The sequence below is a fragment of the Mycteria americana genome, chromosome 5 (genome assembly GCF_035582795.1).
Source record: "Mycteria americana isolate JAX WOST 10 ecotype Jacksonville Zoo and Gardens chromosome 5, USCA_MyAme_1.0, whole genome shotgun sequence".
Classification (NCBI taxonomy): domain Eukaryota; kingdom Metazoa; phylum Chordata; class Aves; order Ciconiiformes; family Ciconiidae; genus Mycteria; species Mycteria americana.
Window position 1 is genome coordinate 28,111,178 of NC_134369.1, and position 23,540 is coordinate 28,134,717.

General features: G+C 52.4%; 1 protein-coding gene across 2 annotated transcripts in view; it reads right to left on the reverse strand.

Moving 5' to 3' along the window:
* ALX4 (ALX homeobox 4) overlaps positions 1 to 22,569 on the reverse strand; it is a 44,788-nt gene extending 22,219 nt beyond the window's left edge. The window contains exon 1 of one of the 2 annotated variants that reach the window (XM_075502543.1): positions 22,173 to 22,569. In XM_075502543.1, the coding sequence (XP_075358658.1) occupies positions 22,173 to 22,569 (397 nt within the window). Of the gene's footprint in view, positions 1 to 17,004; positions 17,335 to 22,172 lie in introns of those variants that run through there. The other variant, XM_075502544.1, reaches the window with a different exon arrangement.
* Between the last annotated feature and the right edge of the window lie 971 nt (positions 22,570 to 23,540).

The window sequence follows — 23,540 nt, forward strand, 5'->3', positions numbered from 1 at the left end:
GGAAAGAGCTGACTAGCAAATTTCAAAGGCACAAAAATGCTCCTAGCAACCTGCTGTAATTGCAGCTTGCTTTCTGGCTCCCAGAATGTGATATAGGAGAAGAGAAAGAGCAAGAAAATGTACTGGCATTGCCTCCATGGGGAGAAAATGAAACTGCTCTGTTGGCTTCCTCACTACTGAATGTGCAAGATTATTGTTTATGCCAAATATTCTGAGGCTGGGGATCTTGGCTTTCTCTGAGGAACCCATGAATTTCTTAGTGACCTTCTCTCTGCTCTCTCCTCTCTGACACCTGAAGGTCTTCAGTGCTTTGGGGATGTGCTCTGCCGTGCCAGGATCAGCCACAAGATGGCTTTTTAAGTGACAGTGGAGGGAGGTGACAGTCACCTCTGTGCAGCTCAGTGGCAGCCAGACCCTCAGCAGATCCCACGGAGGCAGCCCCAGGCTTAGGGCTGAGGGTGGTCAGCTACAGGTTTTCAGCACACCAGGCTACGTGCAAAGTCCTGCTTGAAAGTATGACAGTCAAGATGGGTCAGCTACTGCATTTTAAAATGTCTCTTTTATTTCCCACTGTAGGCACGTCACCAATGGCTGGGAAATAATTGTGGGTTTCTGCTATGTCCTACTTGTGTCTCTGCCTGAAACAGTGCATGTGAGCCAACAGCCACCTAGTACCTCTGAACTGATGTATCACCAGTGCTTGTCTGCCAAGGAAGATGGACAAGGTAGGCAAGGATCAGAAGGGGGCTTGAAAGGGCTTTCAGTTTCCCTTTATCTCTGAATTTGATACCTTTTGGGTAAGTAGTCTACTCCTTCCAAAGCAATTCTGCATTGCCTTGCCATGGCCATGGTCACCTGAGGGTCCTGGATTTTCTCAAGTCCCTCAGAGCCAGACGTGAGCATCTAACTGCTCTGAAGACCTGGCTCAATGCTGAATAAGACAAAATATGGGAGCTCATTAAAAAAAAACCAAACCAGCATCACTAATATAGGGAAAAGTATTGAATGGGATTGTCTCGGTCGTAGACTCATACCTACACGCAGGCCAGTAGCTGTTTATTGAGAGTTAAGTCCAAAAGGGTCCACAGAACCCTGGGTAAATGAAAGGCAGAATAGGCAGCTGTTTGCTGAAGACTTTCCTTCTCCACAGACAAGCACTGTATGCAGCTTAGGGTTTTGCATGCCCTGATGCACTGACTCAGCGTGGGGCCTCTGTCCCACTCCCGTCTGAGCTGAGTGTCACTAACTGGCTGTCAGCATCTGGTGCAGCATCTGCCCCATCTGCCTGTCTGCCTTATTTTAGGATCATCCAGTTCTCTCAGGATTGTGTTTCCTTTAGAAAATCTAGATACAGCAAGGTTGCTCCTCCCCTGTTCGGAAATTATGTCCAGCAGAGTTACATAAGGATAGTGTTTAAGGTAGGCAGGATTCAACCCCTTCCCTGCTCCGAGGCCTTATGAAGTCAGGCCCTGTACCTGCAGCAGGGAAAGGTAAGCACTGGGGAGCTCTGAGGCTGATGGCAGGCAGTGCCAGTGGAAACACTGAGGGTTGTTCAGATGTGAGTGGCAGATGAGGGTGATGCAGGGCTTAGGGCTAAGCTCTCACTCTGAAAGGAAGAGCATAAGCCTCCCCATCGGATGCAGATTTATGTATTCATCTTAACCTCACCCGTGCCCTTTAGCCACCACAAGGATCTGAAAAGATCCCTTGCCTGAGCACTGCAAGACAAAAGGGGACTTTTCACTGCAAGTTGTCATCTCCTCCGGAGCTTTCCCCCGCAACCAGTCAGTGCCTCCCTCTTCCCCACAACGCGCCCTGGACATTTCCCCTACAATTTCCGTCCAAGGCTGGGCACTGGGTGAGCAGGGCATCTGCTCTGTCAGGGCAAGAAGGAGGCACGAGGCACTGGTGCAACCTTCCACGGTCTCAACATATGTTGCCTTCCATGTTAAGCACACATCAACTGAGGCACCATCAGCCGTCACGTATGATAGCAGATATAAATCAGCCACTGAGTTTGAGGAGAGTGGGGGATGCTCCTTCCAGCTGGTGGGGAGTGCTGGTGAGGCAAAACTGCCTGAAGGGAGTTGAGCCTTGCTCTAATGTCTGGCTATGGCACAGTTTAATTCCCTACTGCCAGCTTGGAGAGTGATTCACCCCATCCTATGTGTCTGTGCCTGCCTGGACAGTGTTCACGCCATCGGTCGGTCCGTCCGTCCATCAGTCTGTCTCTCTCTGCATTCTTCTGTCTGCTTTGCAAAAGCAACCTCTTCACAGCAGAGGCAGCAATGCATTGCTGAAGTTCAGCTGCCTCCCAGAGGTGACTTCCAGTTGCCTGTTTTCTGCTGCGGGTGACATGGCTGGAGCTGCAATCTGAAATAACTGGCAGAGCAGAGGGGCAGGAGGAGGGAGAGTAGAGCCATTTTGTCACGAGCTGAGCAAGAGCTCAGCTGCCTCTGCATTATGGAGTCCTGTTTCAAATTAGTGACAGACGAACTTCAAAAGGCTTGCAGGCACCGGACGGAGAGGCGTCTGAGCGGGCTCTGCCTAGCTGAAGCAGCCAGCCCACAGCCCTAATCCAGCAAAGTGCTGCAGCATGTGTCCCTGGACTACCCTTACACTTGAAGCGAAGCGTTATGTACTTCAGACGGGCAGTCAGACAAGCCCCAACAAATCTGCCCGGCACAGCTCCTGTGCTGCTTCTCGTGCTTCTCGATTTGGGCACCCAGGTGCCCCCATGGAGAAGATCTGGGGACACCGAGTCTGGATGAGACGCTGCGGCAGCCCCATTGCTACCCAAGTACAGCACATTTCAGGGGGATTTGGGTGCTACCATTTTCGCTTGGAAATTGGAAAGCAGTAGCGATGGGAAAGATGCAGTAAAAACAGAAAACACCCAAAGTTGGCTGAACCTCACTGAACCACTGAAAGGGTTGAGTTTAAACATTGGGCCAAAGTTTGGGCCAGGTTCTTTAAGAAAATAGTTCTGCTGTTCTTCACTTTTATGCAGCTGATTGGTAAAGAAAGGCCCAGACGAGGGAAGAAAAACATTCAACCTTCCACAAACCTGCTAGTTCTTGGAAGCCCAGCTAAAAATAATCCATCCTGACTGCACATTGCAAAACTCAAGGCTGGCCAGGTCTGGGAATTGCTAATGTTCCTACGAGCACTAGGCTTTTAGAAGTATTCCTGAAAGAAATTAGGTTTCTGGCTACCAAATCCACCCATTCCCAGTCACTGGGGCTGGGCAACAGGCTGGCATCAGCTTTTACTGGCAGAGAGAAAGAGGGCAGCAAAATCACAAACTGAAGCAAAAAGCAGCCCAACCAAACTGGGAACTTGCCAACCAACAGCGAAGACAAAATAACTAACAGCAAACTTGACAGGGGCACATTGTTTCCCCCAACCTCTACACCTCTCCTCGCTCCATTGCTCAGGTCACCCGCTGCAAAAAATCTCCTTGCCATGGAGTCAGGAGATGGGGACGGTGCTGCAGTCCCACGGGGTTTTCCAGCTGAGGAGATGCTGGTGCCCAGGGAGAGGGGGAAGCCTGGAGTCCTGACAGGGTCTGAGGGTACTGGCCACCCCTGCTAGCCAGGGGCTGTTGTCCTTGGTCCCCATGAGCCCCCCATGCAGTACAGGTGCATGGCGGCCTCAAGGTCTCACTGACCAGAGAGCTGTTTTGGGGTACTGGGGGGGCATAGCTGCGCTGCGTGGCCTGGCTGTGAACTGCAGCATGTCTGTGCTATAGCTGGGGAGAAAGGGCAAAGAAAGAAAAATCCATCTAAGACCGACCTGCCTGGAAATTCCAATTGCCCCTTACACAGTCTAAACAAATATTTATTTAAGTTACTCAGAATGCCCCAGTCTTCTTATATGTATCCCCAAAGAGTGTCATAAAACGTCTGCAAAAAGGACTCCATTAACCTCTGCTGCCCTGCATTAGAGGAACATATTTCAGCCCCAGTTAAACTGAAGTTTAATAAACTCTTGGCCTCGGTAGGATCCCTCCAGCCTCTGCAACAGCCAGTCCTCCCTTGCCCTGGCAAGGCTCCAGATCTACGTCCACTGCTGGCATTTGCCGTGAAGAGCAGCCACCAAGGTGGGGAACCATCAGCAGCACTCCAGCCTCCGATGGGAGCCCACCATCAGTCATGGGTGCTACATTCTCACACCTTGCATTTCTTTGTGTTGGGGCCATGGAGCAGAGGGAAAGAATGTTTGAAACTCTCCCCCATTTCTCCTTGGCCTTGAAATCTAACCCCCAGCTTAGTGCACTTTTATCTCTGGAAGGTTAGCTCCACGTCCTTCGTATCACAGCAGAGAGAAGGTGCACGTTCCCCATGGGAGCCGGGGTAATGTAAGTCTTTTGAATTATACCAACCGCTGATGCAAGCTGCCATGCTCAGGAAAATACTGGGAAACCCTGCTTGCTTCACGGTTTAAGTGCAGTGCTTTCTTCATCCAATATATATATATATGTGCAGTTCAATAATCTCCTCCTAAAGAAGTTTTGCCAGCTTATCAAGGAGTAAAAACGATACTACATGACTTGGCCAATTACTCTCATGAGACATTTGTGCAAAAGCCCAAGCACATGGTTCGCAATGGAAAGGGATGAAAATGATTTACAGAAGCAGCAAGGCAAAGGTTTATTGATAATGAGGCACTAAGAGGAAATGGGATGAATGTGGCTGAGATTCCTCTGCTAAATGAATAATGAATAGTATTCACAGCCAGCAACTTACGTTTTTCATTTTGAGTTGAGAATAGCAAGATGCAGGGTAAATGACAGTTATTAAGAAAAAAAATCCATTAGGTAGTACTGAACAAGGAAAACACCCACAGAAGTGTGCTCTTACTTGCGAAAGGGGAGTCGTGAATTGCTCAAAGGGTAAACTGCGCTTGTCAAGTAATTCAGGGCGCTACGCGCTCCGAGGCCTGAGAAGGGGGACCTCATTTCTCTTGAGGACTACTTCACCTTGCAACACATTTAATTGTCACCAGGGGAAAAAAAGAAAGGAGTAGGTTTGCATGAGTCAAGAGAATTTGACCTTTACTTTCTTCTCCACCTCTGTGGTTCACTTCTCCCCATAGACTGCCCATGCCCGGTGACCCACACTCCCACAGCGTCCGCCCATCCTGCGTATGCTCTCCAGCCACTCGACCCTGACCACTGAAGTTACTGGGGTCTGGCCACTGCATTTGGTGGTGACCGAACCAGGCCAAGATTCGGATCTGTCACCATCACCTGCAACATTGAATCCCTTCATAAAGCCACTCCAGGACCAAACTTTTCTGGGGACAGACTGGACTGGAGAGGACATTTGTCCCTCACGCTGTTGCAGCTGCAGATGGTGCCCAGAGCAGTGTGGCTCCACCAGCGCTGATGGACTACAGCCACCTCTGCCAGCTGGGGGTGGCCCCTGGCTGCTCGGCACCACGATTATACCCAATGCAGGGACCAAACACGTCTATGGGACACAGGAGGATGAGCAGTGAGAGCACCGTGCAAAAGGCTTTTGTGCCTTTCCCCTTATTTATTTTCTAAAATATTTCTTGTTTCCAGGGTCTTCAAGTCATATATACTGCATCCCTACCGCCGGTGAACACATCCAGCGTGAAGGCAATCCTTACTTACTGCACGGCATCCACACCCTGTTCAGCAGTGTCCTCTGGGTTTCCTGCAGCATCCACCGAGCCATATCGGAGGGTCGCACAGAGATGCCTGAGCCACAACGAGCCCAGTGAGATGAAGCACCACTATTGCTCTTGTTGTACAGATGGCAAAATGAGACAGAGAGCCACCAAGTGCAGAACAACTGCTCTGAGATACCTAAGCCTGAGTTTTAAAAAGTACTTAGCATTGTCTAATATTTTTGCACCTTGGAGATGAAGGTCCTGTTGGCCTCAGTATGCTTCTCAGATGCCCTGAATAATGCAATACCTTTGTATCTTTGCCACCCAGTCCTAAGCCCCTGTTCAGTCCGACACACAACACACTCCCCCAGTCTTCAGACCATTCTGCCACATCCAGATTTCTTATCCCAGCCTTCTGCTGCTTCCCCAGATACAGCTTTTCTTGTGTCTGTAGTTATATCAAACAATGTGCTCCCCTACTTTGCCTGGGTCCAAGGAAGGCTGGACCATCTACTGGGGTAAATGGCCACTGCAAGAAGAGAGAGTTCAGACCTGGTTGGAAACGTGCCCAGAACATGGGAAATCTGCAGTAGATATTTAGGTGTGAAAATCAAAGCTGTTGCTACTGAGTGAGTGAGAACCACAGCTCCTTAAGGCTTGTTCTTAGACAACTTTTCAGAAGAAAGGCATGAAGCACATTTCCTACCCAAAGCCCAGCTCCACTGCAAGTCTGATGTTCTTGCTCCACAGCACAGTGCACCAGAACTTTTGAAAAAAGACATTGTTGGTTTTTTCTGACATGGAGAAAACAAAAAATGTGCTTAGTTTTAGCTACATTCTTGGAGACAGCTTAATTGATTCAGATGAACCTTAGAAAAAACAGTATTATAAAAACAGCCAGAGGCAAACAACTGCTGTGGGAGCTATTAGGCCAAATCATTAAGTTTTGATTAAGGTAGAAGCAACTGGAGGCAGGATTTGGTAGGAGGTGTCAGACAGTAGACACAAACAACAGTGACTCTGGTAACACACTTCCTAACAGAGAACAAAAAAATCATGAATCTTGGAAACAGTGAAGCTCCTGGAGCACCACTAATTCTCAGCAGAACTGGATGATTACGTGAAAGATGATGACCATGAAAATCAGCCTAAATTAAAAACTGTATCCACATCAGCTGAGCTCATGCCCACTTTTGTGTTTGTTTCCAGTTAACATTCCGGGATGGGATCATGTTGACATGAGTGACTGCAAATGTCAAGTAAACATTAGCAAATATTTACAGAAATCATCTTTAGGAACTTGTGAAAAAGAGTATTTGCCCCAGAAACCTACTTCTGCCAGTGATGCTCATCCAACCAGGGAACAGAAAAGGATCTTATCTCATATGTCCACCGCCTACCTACCTTCCACTCACCAGCACAGATCAACTTTCTGCTGCCTACTTCTTGCACTGGTTGACACACACGCACAATCTGCTGACCAAAGATTACTCACAAACATCATCCCAACAACAATCCTGGGTCCCAGACGGACCTCGAAAAATCATACCTTGCTCACAGACAATTTGCAAACATAACGCAAGGGGCATTCATTCCTCCTGCCCGCTGTCTCCCAAAATACTCCCTTAGGGGAGCCCTTGTTTTGGGAGATTTCTGATCTACACATGGGCATCCATGTGCTGACACAGCCCCCAGCTCGGAAGGGCTCTGCCTAAAGAAGGCGCCATCCCCATGCCAGTGCCACAACCAGAGCTTTGGTGTTTAAAAGTGGCCTTTTCTAGCAAGGCGGGAAGCAATGGGAGGCCTTAACAGCACGTGGGAAGAGCAACTGCAGGCAGGACGGCCTAGAGAGGAGAATAAAATACACAATCATAAAACGTGGGCTGGAACCAATATGTGTCAAAAGCACCAGTCTGAAAAGTACATACTGTTTCAGAGTTTCCTACCTGAGAGTAAGCAAGACCCCTTTTCACTCGCTCCATCTTCCTTCACTCTTTAGAAATAAGCCTATCTGCAAGGGTCTGGAAAGAATGAAATTTGGGAAGAACAGAAAAACACTTCAGTTTCCAATGTCTGAGTACTCCCAGCATTAGTGGGGCTGCTAGGCATCAGCTGGCCTCCACTTCCCAAAGCATCTCCAGCTCTTGGACTCAGAGCATCTGCAAGGAAAGCTGTGGACTGCAGCGGGCTGCTTTCTCCTTCCTTCGAATCTCAGACTAGGCTTCCCGCATGCTGTCTTCTCAGATTTACTGTCTCACTGTATATTTGGGTCATGATTTTGCAGACTTCATGAGAGCCAAACATGCCTGTACGGGAATGTGTGATTTCTCCTGCAATTCATTTTGTTCATAAGGCTCTCAGGAGAAGAATGGACGTAAATAATGGAGCTCCAAACTACAAAACTCATTCAGTGAACGCAGTTACAAGGTTGTAGCTTCCAACAAGCCAGGGCTTTAGAGCCAAGGTTTTAGTGCTAGAGGAAACTGTGGAAGCTCTCCATCCCAAAGAAGGGGGTCAGAGAGCCCCTGTGCTGCACCTGCCGGTACCGAGAGGCTTGCCTGGAATTAGAGACTTTCTGAGTATTTGCAGCTCATGTCCTCTGTTTTCCAAAGCAAAGATGCAGCTTCCCGAATCAGCTTAAATCACACTTGTTCTTCCCCATTGACACCTCCTTCAGCTGATGAAGCTGAGGCGTATAAACAGGGATAGCACGACTGCTATACAGTCCAATTTGCTTCAAACTGTAGTACATACTGGACTAAATAACCTTCCCCTGTAAGTAACTCTTTTGTAAAATAACTCCCAGCTGAGAGGCATGGGGGATGTGTGTGTGTGTAACTTTGTCAAGAACATGATCTGACATAAACAGAAAAGAAAACTTTGGTGCTCCATCTCCTGTCAGTAGGTGGACTGTGACATTCAGATGCTACTCTATAGATTATTACCAGCCGCGGACAGTCCGGAAGCCAGTGTGTCGTCTCTTTATTTAATGGGTCTTGCCCCCAGGAGAAAGCTCTGCCAGGAGAGCTGGGGGCTCTGGAGCAGAGCTGCCTGCCTGGGGAAGGGGTGGCCTGGCGCAACATCCCTTTGTGCAGGACACGACAGGGCGAGGAGTGGGCAGGGACAGCCCTGCTGGGCTCAACCATAGTGCTACGCTGCTATCACCGCCACACCGCCAAGTCCCCTGCTTACCCCTGCCCCCTGCTCCAGGTGTACCTAGCCTGCTATGGGGTGTGCTTCGAGCAATCTTTGGTGCCTTCATCTGCTGGTTTCATTGGCTTGGCCATGCTCACACTGCTGCGTCAGTACTTCTGGCTCGCGGCTGAGCAAAAGGGAACTGCTTTGCTCACCACCGCCAGGCACCCCTGCAAAACCAGCCCCTGCTCAGCCTCCTGCCAGCAGAACCCAGACCCATGGACCTGCTTCATCTCGGACATATGAGGAGGAAGAGTATCAGAGCAACCAATTTAGCTATTTACACACTCGTATTGTGTTTTCCCGTCGGGCCATTTTCATAAAGCCAGTTCAGGCTGACCTGCTCCCACAGGGATGCCACTGCAGGCTTTCAGCTGCTGCTCCCTTTCCTTTTGACCCTCTGAGAAGGAGTTCTCAGCAAAGTTTTTGGTTTTAATGAAATCTTTGGGCTAAACCAGGCCATTCCCTATTTTTCCCCAGTAGGGAACTAATATCTGTCAGACTCAACATCCACAGCTGTATTCTTTGCTTTCAGAGCCCACTCAGTTCCCCTCATAACTTCTCCTGGGCCAGGACCCACTGGCCTCTTACATGTTAATGCACGTATGTGGTCGCTGCTACACACCATGGTTTAGCTGCTTTGGGCTCCTAATCTCTCCATCTCCATGGGATGTGGAATCAGCCAAGTTTTTACACACAAGCCTACATCAGAGAACATGCATGTTGCCTGAGGCAATACTCGCATTTGTTCTTCTCCAGAAAAACCCAAGCCGTTCCACTTGATTTTTGCAGAGTCCAGATAGGCCAGACCAGCGCATACCAAATGGCCCAAATTTACGAACTTCTTGCAAGCAGTGTGCTATGTTTTCTGGCTGATGTCTGAAAAAGAGAAGTGGGGTCAGACTGCGCTTTCCCTTTCTACTTCTCTGAAAGTCATTAAAATCAACAGAATAGACAAAGGGCTGGGATTAGTCCTGGTCCTTTTGTCTTTCTCTTGTAAAGTATCTGGGGGGTGATTCAGTTGCCCACTCATAGGTTTCTGGTGCCATGCAAGACACACTAATGTCTCTCAGGTGCTGACATGGGGCAGGCAGCTACCAAGGCCTTGAGGAGCAGCACTGGGAGACCAGGCAGTGTAAATGGGGACATCTAGGCCAAGCGTCATGCAGTTGGCTCAATGTCTCCTCCCAGCACCAGCCAAGCTTCCCCTCTCCACCATCTGTAGGATGCCGGGTACCTCCTATTGCATTTACTAGCATCTGACAAACCTGCTGAAATACTTTGGCCTCAAAGCCTCTGCCTTGTTACACGCTCTTCGTGTCTAGGTCCCCAAATATGGTGAAAAATTCATCTGTTAGAAGCTTGGTTGCAATCACAGCTTCTTGGTTCCTTTTTGGGTAAGCTTCAGGTCATTTTCTAAAGAAATCCATAGCTACCAACAAATATTGTCTGGCAGATTCCATCTCAGGCAAAGACCCAACAACATCAACAGCAATGAATTGCAGTAAGGTCCCCAGGAGACACTGCACAGTAGGGTTTCTCCCCATCTTTCGGGACCCACTTTTGAAATACAACACATGCAAGAAATGCATCACATGTCCTGTAGTAATTTTCCATCTTCTGTCTGCATTTTCCTCAAAACCAGTTGTCTCTTGGCTTGACTAAGGATTTTGGCTTGACTAAGGATCTCTTGGCTTGACTAAGGATCCGCAACCTCAAGATGTCCAATGGTTTTGACATCATAACGAAACCTCAGAACCTCCTTTTTGAGTGTTTCGGGTATAATGAGCTCTCATGAATACTCATCACCCATTGTTTTATTTCTCCATCTCCTATACAACATTTCATCTTTAAATTCCAAGCTTTCTCACTATGACCAGAGAGCTTTTGCCCTGCTACTCTGAAGAGAGTCTATACTCCAAAGCAGACACAGCTGCCAAATGAGTTTTTTTCCAGTCACACTTTGTTTTGATACCAGGAGCCTTTTTGAGGGATGCTTCTAGCTCCTTGAACTCTGCTCTTGCAAATCTACGTCTACTGGATGAAGCAGGAGCATTTTCATTTGTGCAGACTGTGAAAGAAAGGAGAAAAAAAAGGATGCATTCTCAATCTTTTCTTGCTGTTCTGCTTGCTGTCTTTCTTGCTGTCTGCCCCCAAAAAAGGCATTTGAACAAGGCGTTGGCAGAACTAGCCTTTGGTGACTTTAGTCTCGTGTCAGTGCTGTCCCCACCCCACAGGCACCCCCAGCTGTGTTCAGCAGAAACTGCTTCAGCTCTGAAAATGCCCAGCTGCTCTCTTCCAGCCACCAAGGTAGATTTCCCTTCTCACAAGGAGCATGTGGAGCTTTTGTAATCCTGGCAAGTCTGCAGCTGAGCCTCCAGGAGGCTGACAGTGCCCTGCTCCCTTCCCTCGCATCAGGGAAGTGCTGTCCCATCACCCCTGGCTGAGTGTTTGCCCAGGGTGTGTGTTACACCTCTTTTCAACGGGTCATCTCACTCTGGGTTGAATTTCAGATTGGCAGCCTTGAGCTCATGATAGCCTGCTTATAAAACATTATCAGTTCCTATGAAAGGGTTTACCATATGCCAGGACATCCTCAGCTGTAACAGAGGGATTGGATGGCTGGCCATACAATACCTGCTCTGTTGGTCTCTAGAGTGAGGGCTGCCTTACACAGGTGGTGGGAGACCCGTGCTACAGTTTGCTGCAGACTTGTCCTAACACGAAAGCCATTTTCACCACCAGATATCCACAGTGGAAACCAAAATGAACCTAGTAAGGCACATCCCAGATATTATCTATTAATGGTAAGGCACAAGCAGTCTTTGATTAACATATTACACAGCAAAGCTCTTGCTGGCCTTTTTTTCTAACCAGGACAACAGATGAGGTCCAGGAGCTGGCTACAAGCTCAAAGAGACAGCTCAGGGGCCTGTGGAGGCAGGCACCACAAACAGATTACCCAAACCTCTTTTTTTCACGAGCCGTGTCTTTAAAGGAAAACACCTCACGTTGAAAGCCCTGGTGATCACTGACCAGGTACCAACCACAGTGATGTACACGCTGAGTGTTAGTTCATCTCCCACCTTAGCTATGCTGAGCATTTTCCTGGATCCCGGTGGTCCAGTGTCCCACAGGCATTTGTCCCCAGCAAGGACACTTTTCCCAGTCCCTGCCTTCCCTTGTACCCATGGGGTGGCTCCATTTTGGACTGTCCCATCATCTCCCTCTCTGTCTAGTTTCAATTAGCAACTGCAGTACCTGAACAAGCATCCACGATGCCTATAAATCACACATGCAATAACCCCTCTCTTGCTGCTTGGCTTCCCCCATAGCCCTCCTTCTGAAGTGGACTGCTGTCAAAACGAGGCAAATCAACCAAGAACTCCATTTTTTTGCCACCAAGGCCAAGGAAAAGGGGATTTCCAGTACAACGAGCCACAAAAGTACCCTTCCCAAAAGCAAACTAATTAAAGGCTTCAAGGGAAGAGCGGCCTTCTCTGAACACCAACTTAATATCCAGCCCTGGGCACCACAAAGCCTTGCTACAGCCTCAACTCTAACTTAAAACCAGTATCACCCAGCTTTACATGTGCAGCTTCAGGTCCGTCTGTTTCCTGGGTTGAGTTTGGGCCTTTCAGTAGATTTTTATGAGGTTCTGTCCTGACTAGCCATGTATTTATAACAACCGTCTCTGTGGATATTTCCCCTCCCCATCCGAGCCACACTTAACTGAGCCGCTTCACTCATGTTTGATGTTGTAGCCAATCCCCCATTGCTTTCTATCCTGCATAAGTCCCTTTTTCTAATAGCTTGAAGTGGTATGAACTGGATGGAAATACTCCTTTCTCTAGCACAGGACCTTATACCTATATAAAGCAACCAGCTTCCCTCGCTTCCAGTAGCGGCTTTCCAACTTCTGTTCAAGGGCTGAAATGCAATATTTAAGCTCCGCCATAAATCCCACAGCTTCATGGAGTGTTTCTGGCCTCCTGCACAATCTGCCTAAGTGTCTAGCAATTGGTCCATCGGCTATTTATCTTGGAAGTCCTCACTGGCATCTGGAGACGTGAGGAACACAAAATGTCTGCAGGTCCTCTGCCAATTTAGGTGGGTCTCTTCTTCCTCTTGCCTTCTAGCATTTGGCTGTGTCCTGTCTAGCTCAGACTGATATCTGGCTCCAATCTGCTTACGAAGGTTCAGACCAAATCTTGATAAGCCAGGTTATGTCTATAACACAGTGCTTCTCAGCTCTCAGGTATGGGTCCTTGCCACAGCTGTGCTCCTGACTCCGCTCCAGGATGAGGTCTGGGCATGCACCATCACAGGGAAGGCTGGAAAAGAACCACACAGTGCTCCAGAAGGTCTCGCAGCCTCCCAAACCGGAGACCAGCACTGCAGTCCAGGCTACAGAGTGTACCCCTGCCCCAGCGTTTGACCTCAGGCTCTTTGCTGTGAACAAGTGCTGCAGAGCAAGGCTCCTTCTGGCTCTTCTTTCCAGCTGGCCATACGGTGGGAATGGACATGCGTCAGCCTCCCGTGGGGTCCTTTCTCTAGTGACATCGCTGGGGCTGGAAAAACCTGATGCTGTGGGCCTCCCTGTGCTTGCGTTACAGAGCACACACACTGGAAATGGCCAGTCCTACGGGTGACCCAAGCCCTGCCTGGCAGACCCAACAGCCTGAGACCAACTCCACGCCCAGCAGGCTGGTATCCTGGTGAGCCTTTGGTTTCCTTTTCGAGATGGTTTTCTATTCTTTCAGAAACCTTGCTGTGGCTCAGGCCTCATGTTAAGTTTCAGGCTGAATAACATTTTCCCGTTTCCCCTGTTTTGTGAAACATCTTCTTGCCTGTGTCACACACGTTCCCCAGCACCTTGCAGAGTCGGGGTCTTGCAGCTGGGCCTTCGGATCTCTATGGGCACTGTCCCAGCACAGAGTCATTCTCTGATTGTTTTTGGCCCTTTCTGGGAAAATTCCTGATATCGCCCTCTCTCCCTGTGCAGTTTACAACTTTGTTTTGTTTTGGTTTGATTCTGGTGTGAATTCCTTTCACTTTCCACTGCTCCTGAAGAGGTTAGATGTCTGCAAGCACCTTTGTTATCTGATCCCTCTTGCATCAAAAGAATTAATATAGTTCCCTGTTTCCCTCTTTGAAAACTGCATCCTACCCCAACACCAGTGTTACCGCTCCCGACTGAAGCAGTCAGCCAATATCCCAAGTCCCAAGGAGGCTGTTTTCACTACAGGGAGGAACTGATGAGACCCAAGGTATTTGTTCTATGCAGCAGTGTTTGCCCACAAAGCACTATCTCCCTAAATACAGTAGCAATCAGATAGGAGTCATTTCAAGACATTACGAGTTTCTTTTATTTCCCCCAGACAGAAGCCTGCCCAAAATGTTTGTTCTGTCGCTTCCTCAGGTTCCTTACTTCCCATTGATAGCACTTCTCTGATGGGCTTGGACTTTCTGTTGACTCCCTCTCTTTGGTTTCGTAGTGTTTTCAGGCTTTTATTGAATAAAGGCAGTTGCTATCTTCATAAGCCCCACAGAGTTTTCATCCAGCCTCAGCGTACAGCATGTCTATCAGTGACTAAACCAGGTTACCTTTCAGGCTCCATCACCAGCTAAAAACCCACTTGCCTGACAGCTAATGAATGCAGTTCTTGCTAATAAAGAATATATTTAGAAATAATACTGATTCAACCATCTGTTTCCAGTAAGCAGATTAACTGCATCGGGATAAACCCTTAAACCGCGTCTTCACAAAAAAAGAAAAAAAATTATCAGATTTAAATTGGCATTTAACTGCTGAGTTAGGCGATGCAATGGTCTTCAATCAGTGCAGATAAGGACAGACCATAGCTCATGACATACCAGCTTGTCATGGCTAAATCCTGCTGGGACCTGAAGATAGCAGCTACTAAATGTTGAATCACAGCTATTCTTAATGGAGAGAGAAAGAATTTGATGCTGGTGGATTCATACTTATATAGTCCATAAAATCAGTTGCAGACCACCTTCCATAATAGCGGTGAGTCTGCCACTGCTCATCACCCCTCCAAGATATCTCCTCTTCTTCTTCCCCTCCCTCTTCTCATTCATCTCTGTTCCTTCCTCCCTCCATCCCTCTCCTCTATTCCTCATTGACCCATCCCTCCTTCATCAAAAAATGTCCCTAGAAGTATCATGGTGATCACAATTGCTCTTTCACATCATGCCTACTTATGTGACAGTCAAAATATGAAGATGATGTGCAAGTATGAATGAAAACATGACCAAGCAGAATCACCAGTATGTATAATAGCATTGATTCATCTGAACTTACACAGAAAATAAAGTGGAGGTCATTTATTTAATATATGTAAGCAGCTTTCCTCCTTTACTTATGAACTTTCATTTACAAGTTGAGGCAGCTGAGAGACATGTAACTATGGTAAATTACTCTAACGCTTTATTCATGTGAAATGTTCCCATCCATCTCTTAGTAAATGATTCTCAAGTCACAGGAGTCCTATATTAGCTATGTTACTGCTCAGGCTTCTCCTAATACAGAACTATTTCTCTTTTCCTTTTGAAAATTTATCTACGTGAAGATATTAGACGTATGCCATCCAAGCTGATTACCAATTGAGATGGGATTTTTTTTTCCAAATGTGTAGGAGTAATACCTCAGAAACACATGACTTTTGGGGCAGGGATTTCTCAGCATTTTCTGAAAAACAGTGCCCAAGCCATGTCTTGTTTTGGCCAATATAGGTTGCCCACGCTGATGAATTGCTTTTTAAAGATGAGACCGTTCATGTGGATTGACAGGTTGAGCATATTTTATGTACTGAGAGACCTGAGCATATGAGAACACACCAGTTGCTACAGCTTCTTGCACCGAATAAGGACCTGGCCGTCAGGAAACCTAAGTTCAGTCCCCTCCAAAATCACACACAGGACCTCTACTCCATGAGTTTTCCAACTCCGGCAGTGGGCTCCTTCTCCAGCCCGCTGAGAGCCTCCTTCTGCCAGAGACACGGCCCTGGGAGGATCACACTGATGCCACTGAGTGGCGACAGCTTGACCTTGCACAAGCCACTTGCAAGTTCTGAGTCTCAGTTTTTCCGACTGCAAAATGGGAAGAAAAGTCTCTTACTGCCACAGGATGCGTCACACTTTTTACCTGAGAGTTGCTACAGCTACCCAAACGCCCCGAACAAGACTTAAGGACTCCCGGGAGTGAAACTAGCTAAAGAGTCGGGAACTAGGGTGACTAGGACAGGGCTGTGGCTGGAGATGTCCTTTAGCAGCAGACCTTGGCTCTGAGCCTCCCAGACACCACCTCCCTCTTACAAGGGAAACTCATCACGGCTTTGAACGAAGGGCTTGGAAAAGGAATAAATCTTCAAGATCTGAGGGATTGAAGTCTGCACATTAGCTCCCCTTAAACCCTGAGTGCATTTAACTTGGGAGGTTAGAAACCACAGCCAAAGAAATCTCTTTTGATTCACAACTTGTTTTGAGCAGTCACCCATAAAGCAGCCAGTGAATCACTCCAGCCAGTTAGTCATGCAACCACACTGAACGTACACTCAAAAGGCAGCACAAAATAAACAGCCTGCAGCTCCAGATAACACACACACACAGCTCATTTGCGCTATCTGGCATCAGCATATATTGTTAATAGGACTCCTACACCAAACCCTTAGGAAAAGACGCACTCAGTAAGCATCTCCAAATCTCTCTCCCCATCAGTATTTTTCTCGTCTGCTTCGCACTGTGTTGCTTTCAAAACAATTAAGACTAGTAAAAGTTTTAAGACTCTTTGTCTCTCTTTCGGCACCCTTCTCGTTGCTGGTAACGTCCTGCTGGGGTTACAAGCGTGCGCTGCAGAAGTGGAGGGCTAAAGCGGAGTTAATCCCAATCAGCAGCGGACAAGTCGAAAATAAACAGCCCTAGTGCGAAAAGAAATCTTCCTGCAAGGAGGGAGCGGCAGGAATACAGGGGGAGGGAGGCTGCCGGTCCTTTGACACATGAGTGTTATAAACAGCTCGGGTCAGGAATCCTATAAAAGTCTCCAGCCAGATCTACCGTCCAAGTCAAGAGAAGCGCAAAACATCTTTGGAAAGAGCCGCGAATAAAATCTTCCTGCGCAGCCGGGGTAAGGAGCGTGAGCCCTACCTTCGCGTCCTGCTCCCTGAGGAAATCCCGCAGGTTTCCACGGAGGAGATCCCGCACCTCCGAGTGTCTGTTCAAACAGAGGCTTAGCCAAACTCCTGGCGAGAGCTCCCTCCCCTCCCTGGGAGGGTGCCGGAGCCCTTGAATGGCAGATCTGGTGGCCCTATTGTGGAAAAGAGAGGGCGATTGCCAGGGCGGCGTCAGCAGCACGCCGGGAGCCGGCGGCCGAGCCTCGCCGGGCAGCCGGCCCTGCAGCACCCGGGAAGGGGCCGGCCCTGCCGCCCGGCTCCCCTCCAGCTCGCCTCCCCGCCTTCGCTGGCTCCGCTCGCCGCTGCTTCTCGCCGGTGCCCGCCAGCGTCCCGTCCCCCCTTCCCCCGCTCCCCCACTCGCGCCTCCCTCCGGCGTGCTTCTCCCCTTTATACTCCTCTGTTGCCCCCCGCGGGGATCAGGGCAGCGGCACCCCCCACCCCCGCCCCCCCCGCACCTCTCCCCGCCGGGGTGTGGGGGGAGCCCGCGCACACCCTGCCTGCCTCCCCGCCGGCGCCTTTATCCGCGGGAAGGAGCCCGGCCGGGAGCCGAGGGCCCAGACCAAAGCTGAGGGGGGAGGGAAGGGGGGCAGGACCGGGGCGGCCGCCGCAGCCCCGGATCCCCCCCCGAAAGCCCTCTGCACCCCGCGGCCGGGCGAGGGGCAGCGGCCGCCCCCCGGGCCGGAGCGGTTCCTGCGGAGATGCGCACCGGGGCGGGCGGAGGCACGGGGGGGCCGTAGCAGTCCCAGACCCCGGAGGGAGGCACGGCATCGCCCGACGTGGAGTCCCGAGGAGAGCAGGCGACCCCGGCTGCCCCCTCCCGCCCCGGGCTCGGGGCTGCGGCTGGAGCCGGGGGAAGGGGTCGGATGCCGCCGGTCCTCCCCGGCGCACGGCGAGCTCCGCAAAGCCCTTGAACATCGGCGGGGACTCCGCGCGGCGCCGCGGGGAGCCCCGAGCGCCTGGCAGCGAGCGGTCTCTCACGGGAGGCGGAGGGGGGACCGCCAGCGAGCTCGTTCCTGCCGTGCCTGCAGTTTACATTACATTAGGGGGAGGAGGAGGAGGAGAAATGCATTAAAAGTGTCAATTTTAAAAAGCACTCAGCGAGCCTCTGATTCCTACGGCAGTTGCTTTCTTCACTTCTATTAATAACGCACTTTGGGCTGCACTTTTTATTTGCTCGCTAAATAAAAGAAATGGTCGCTATTTGCATAACCCGGCACTTCAAGAATTTCCTCTGTTAGAGAAAGCCCGTTTCCTTTCTCCTGACTCCTTTGAGCAAACAGCCCCATCGCATTCGCCTTCACTCCCCAAAGGATTTTTTTCCAGCCCGTATTTCTGGACGGCAATATACGTATGTATTTGTGTGTGTGTATGGGTATACGCATACATACGTTTCAAGACGTATAACTTACTTCAGCTCCACGCAGTAGAAATAGCAAGTCGAATTACTACAGCACATAAATCATTCGAAAGCTTTTTCCCCTCCTAAGCCAAGATATGTGACCTGTTCTGAGGGCTTTTATTTAAGATTTCGGCTTTAATTGCCGGTGCCGGTCTGCGGAATAACCCGTACCCCGTTTACGGCAGGGAGAGCGGATGAAGCCATGCGATGCCGCCGGCCCGTCGGCAGCGTGCAGGCGGGGGGCGAGCGGCGGGGGAGGCGGGGAGCCCCGCCGGGAGCCGGGGCCGCCCGGTGGCACCGGCCTTGCCAGCAGCCGGGCTGGAAGCGCTTCGGCGGCTGCCGCTCGCGTCCTCCGTGTATTGACGGCCGCAGCGCTCCCTGGCCTATATTTATCCGTACAATGCAATGGAAGGGCTTAGATCTAGAAATAGAAGCCGAGAGCAATAGATGGCAGGCACGGGCTTTTTATAACTCGAAACGACTTGTTTACCGAAGAATTAAAATAAAATTAAACAAAAAAGGGGGGGACGCCCTCTCCCGCCTGCTCGCGGGGTGCCCGCCGTGCCCCCCGCCGGCCCGGGCCCCGCCGCACTACCCGGCCGCCCCGCGCTGGGCTCGCCCGCGGCTCTACGAGCGAGGAGGGGAAAGGCGGAGGCGAGAGCCGGCTGCGGGACCGCCGTGCGGGGAGCGGCGTCCCCCGGGCAGTGCGGAGACCGGCCCGGGCGATGGGCCGCAGCAGCTCCGGGCGCAGCTCCGGACGCGGGGGGGAAGCCGTCCGTCCGAGCGCTGTCTGGCGGGAAGGCGTGCCGTTTTGTCGGCCTCAGGTTGTTTGTTTGTTCTCTTTTTTTGGGGGGTGTTGTTGGCTTTTAAATTGAGGGACTCAGGAGCACGGCGTCCCACCATCCTCCTCAGCCCCGGGCGACCGGGAACACGGGGAGCCAGCAGTCCCCGCCGCCGCCTCGCTCCTTCTCCTTCTGCACAAGGCGCAGGCAGTACCAGCACCGGAGCGGCCGCGGGGGCTCGGCGGGAGGCAGCGGGGCAGCCGCCGGCTTCCCGAGCAAAACCCTCCTATAGCTCTCCCCACCCGCCCTGCATCCCGCCCGCGCGTTAGCTGGCCGCGCTTATGCTCGCTGCGGAGAAAGAGGACGGCTCTCTCTTCCCCAGCTCTCACCCACGCCGAGGGTATTTACCCGGCCTCGGCGATTTCCCGGTCCCGGTCCCTTGAGCCGGGTGCGGGGGGTCCCGGGGCACAACGCCTGCGCCCGGCGCGGTGAGTTTAGCCGTTTGGGAGAAGGCGGCGAGGCGCCCACGGATGCTGCAGCCGCTCTGCGAAACCCCGATCTGGCTATTATTAGCGAGTCTCTCTCTTCAGTCATTAACCATTATTATTGCTATTAATTATCCTCGCGGATCCATGTGTCTCTTATTACAGCCCATCGTCCCTAGCCACATCACACGGGGCTCGCAACGAGCGCGGGTCTGGGCCGGGCCGGGCCGGGCCACCCGCCGCCCACGCAGGGCCCCACTGAAGTCAAGCCTGGAGCCCCGCTTGAAAATAGATCAGGAGGGACCCCGGCAGTGTTAAGGAGTGTTAAGGAGGGTGATAAAGTCGTGTGGCTCTACCGGGGTTTGTAAAGTGTCATCACAGGCTAAGCCGGCGCCCTGGGCTTTGCAACCTACAAAAACAAGAGAGCCGGTTAGCAGGGAGAGGATGGCAGGGCAGAGCAGGGTGGCCGGGAAGGCACCGCCGCGGCCCGGGAAGGCACCGGGGGTTCCCCTGCGCTCCCGCTTCGCCCGACGGAGATTCCCCTGCGCTTCGGGAGCGGAGAGCGGGTCCCCCTCGGCCGGGGCCGCGCGTCCCCGCGGGGCTCCCCGGCCCCACCGTGCCCTTCCCCGTGGGCCCCGGCCTGGCCCCAGAAGGCCTCCGCGGGTGTGGAGCGGGCCTTGGCGCCGAGGCGGGGTTGTCCACCCACGGGGAAGGGGTAGGGGAAGACAGGGAGCGGGGGAGAGGGAGAAAAACCCAGCCTAAGCCCCGGCCAGAACAAGCGCGAAAGCAGCCCCCCAGTCAGAGCCCTCCTGCCACTCGCGGGCCGGCGGGGAAGTACTCGCAGGAGGCTGGTTGTGCCACCCGGGTGCGGGCAGGAGCCGTGGAGGCCGGGCAGGAGCAGAGCGCGGCCCGAGGCGGGGGGACGGGATCGAGCCCTGCCCGGCCCGGCCCGACGGAGAGCGGGCAGCGCGGCCGGGCGCAGGGCAGACGGGCTCTGCCTGCGGTTGCCAGGCACGGCTGCCGGGCGAGGACTTATTGCCCTTTCCCCGGGAAGGGAGTCACCTGCGTGGGGAGGAAAAGGGTCTGTGGCCCTGGATCGGGGGACAGGAAGGGGTTGTGGGGGTGATGGAGGGCGCCTAAACACGGCCCGGCACGCCGGGGTTTGGGAGATGGGCAGGGGGAAGGAACCTCGGCTTCCTTTTGAGTCTAGAGATGGGGGAAAGGGAAAGTAAAGAGGGCAAAGAGTGCCCAAAATGACGGCGAGAGCCGGCCTGTACGAAAGAGTACCCACAACGATGGTGGGATCGCCGGCCTGACCCGGGCCTCTCCCGGCTTCCCCGCGCCCCCACTCCGCAGTCGCCGCCCGTCTTTGGGGCTCCCTGGAGACGCCGGCACGGCCTTGTCGTTGTCCCTGCCCGGCGGGGTCACGGTGGACCGGCGCAAGGATGGGGACGCGGCCGCCCCCCGGCAGCAGCGACGCGCTGAGTCCAGGCCGGGGCAGCCCCTCTGTGCCCGCACAGGGATCAGCGGGAGGGAGAGGAAGATTTCATTTCCACTTTCGCTTCTTCGGAAAAATAATTGGGGGGGGGGGGGTGTTATTTGTTCGGTTGTTAGCTTTTTTTTGGGGGGGGGGTGCTGGCTGTTTGTTGTTTTGGGATTTTTTTTTTTCCCTTCTTTCCCCTAATCGCCTCGATACAGCGGAAACCTCCCGAAGAGCTTCTTTTAAACCCCCGATCGGAAACGACATGAGAAGCGACCCCGTACCAGGTTGTCCTGCCGAGCGCCAGCGCAAGGGACTGTCTTAATTGCCGCTAATGACCCGCAGAGAGGATGCGAGTGGGTTATCTGCAGCCGGGCAGAAATCAATTAGGGGAGTGGCAATTAGGGGAGAAAGCGAGAGACAGGAAAGTGGGAGACACCGTTACAGCGGAAAGTGAAGATTTCGGTGAAATTTTCCAGAAATTCTCCCTCGGGAAGAGGGTCCCCATAGAGAATGTTCTGCGCAGCCCGGCGGTCCGCTCTTTCTTTCTCTTTCTGTTTCTCTGCCCGCTTACTGCGGATTTCCCTGCATTGCTCAAGAGCTAGCGCTTTCCGGGAGCGCATCGGCCCGGCTCAGAAACTACGATTACAATCACCGCACAGGAGGACAGGGGGGAAACGCGGCTTGCCGCGGGCATCGCGGGCTCCGGACCCGGCTGGGAATAAAGCTATTCGGGCGGCACGGCGGCCCCCAGCCCCGCACCGCTGCGGCGGGATGGGGCTGCCCGCGGGCGCGCTGCGCTCCGCCGCCGCGGCCGGCAGCGCTGCTCGGCGCGCCGGGGCCGGGCAAGGTCTCCTTGACCCCGGGAGGACTTGTCGTGCCGGGCAGCCACCCCCGCCCTCCCACCCCCCCGCCCCCGGGAGGCCCCTTCCAGCCCCGGGCGTCTCTCTCCGGTTTCGCCCCCGGTGCTTCCCCCGCCGCACGCCAAGGACTCACCGTAACAGGAGACCTGCAGAGCTCCGTTGTGGCCGCTGCTCTCTTGCAGCTTGAGGTTGCTCTCCGGGGGGGTTTTGCAGGGGCCTCGCTGCATGTAGAGGTGCGGCGGCTGCTGCTGCGGAGGGTATTTGTTAAAGGAGGCCGGAGCCCCGGCGGAGCCGGGAGCCTGCACGCTGCCATCCAGGGACTGACATTCCTGCTGGCTGTAGCGGCTCCGGCACTTAGTGCTGCTGTCACCAAAGCCTTGTCCTTTGCTGGCCAGGAAAGTAGGGCTGAACTTGTCACTTGCTTGAAATGCCCTAAAAGGCGAGGAGCCTTCTGTGCCCTGGGAGGCTGCGTTGTAGTAGGAATCCATGGCAGCCGGATCACAATAAGAAACACAAGTATCAGCATTCATTCCTAAAATTAAAAGGCCCGAGTGTCCTTAATGCGCTTGGAGGGGCACCAGGAACCTCTCTTTCTCTCTCCCTCTCGCATACACACACACTCACAGCTGGGCCAGGGAGCTCTAAGAGGATTCAGATGTTCTTGAAAGCTGACCAGATCTCCAAACCCCCTTAAGATCTCGCACAGTAAAAGGGGTCTTTTTCTTTCCCTCCCTCTCTCTCTCTCACAAACACACACACTTGCGCTCCGTCTCTCCCTCCGAACTATCTACATGCTAAGAGGCTCTTCTCCGCACTCCCCCCCCCAAACATGGGGGGGGGGAGAGAGAGAGACCTCTCCCCCAATTAATATGTAGATGATGACAGTGGAGGGGAGGGGGCCCAGGAAGGGGGGTGTGTGTATGTGTATGGGGGTGTGTGGAAGCAGAGGGGGGTGGAGGTCATATCTTTTGCGTTAAAAAAAAACAACCCCAAAAGTTATTATGATTAAAAAATAGAAAATCAAGCAGACGACACGAACGCCACGAAGGGATGGCCGTGGGGTCCGCGCAGGCGGAAGCACCGGGGACGATTTAATGGTCGTGACACGCTCGGTTCGCTCCGGCCCTCTCCGCTGCTGACTGCCCCCAGCTGCGGGGACCCCCGGCCCCCGCCTCTGTATTAAAGGCAATACGGATTTCCCCCGCAGCTATATGCCTTTAAGCCTCCCCCACATTAACCCCTTCAGGGCCGGCAGCTCTCCCAGCGCTGCCGTGAGCCGTTTGCGTCCCCTGGCACGGCGGTGCCGCGGTCGCCCCGCACATCGCCAGGCAAGCTCTCCGCGGCGTCTCGCCGCACGTTTACGATCGTCATTATTTATTTACCTCTAAAACCGTGCTCTCTCCAGGTGTAAAACAACTGGATCAAAAGCGGGAGGGCAGCAGGGAGGGATTTTAACAGGGTCGCCAAGCACACAAAATTGGCCCCGACTCCTGGGACCGCC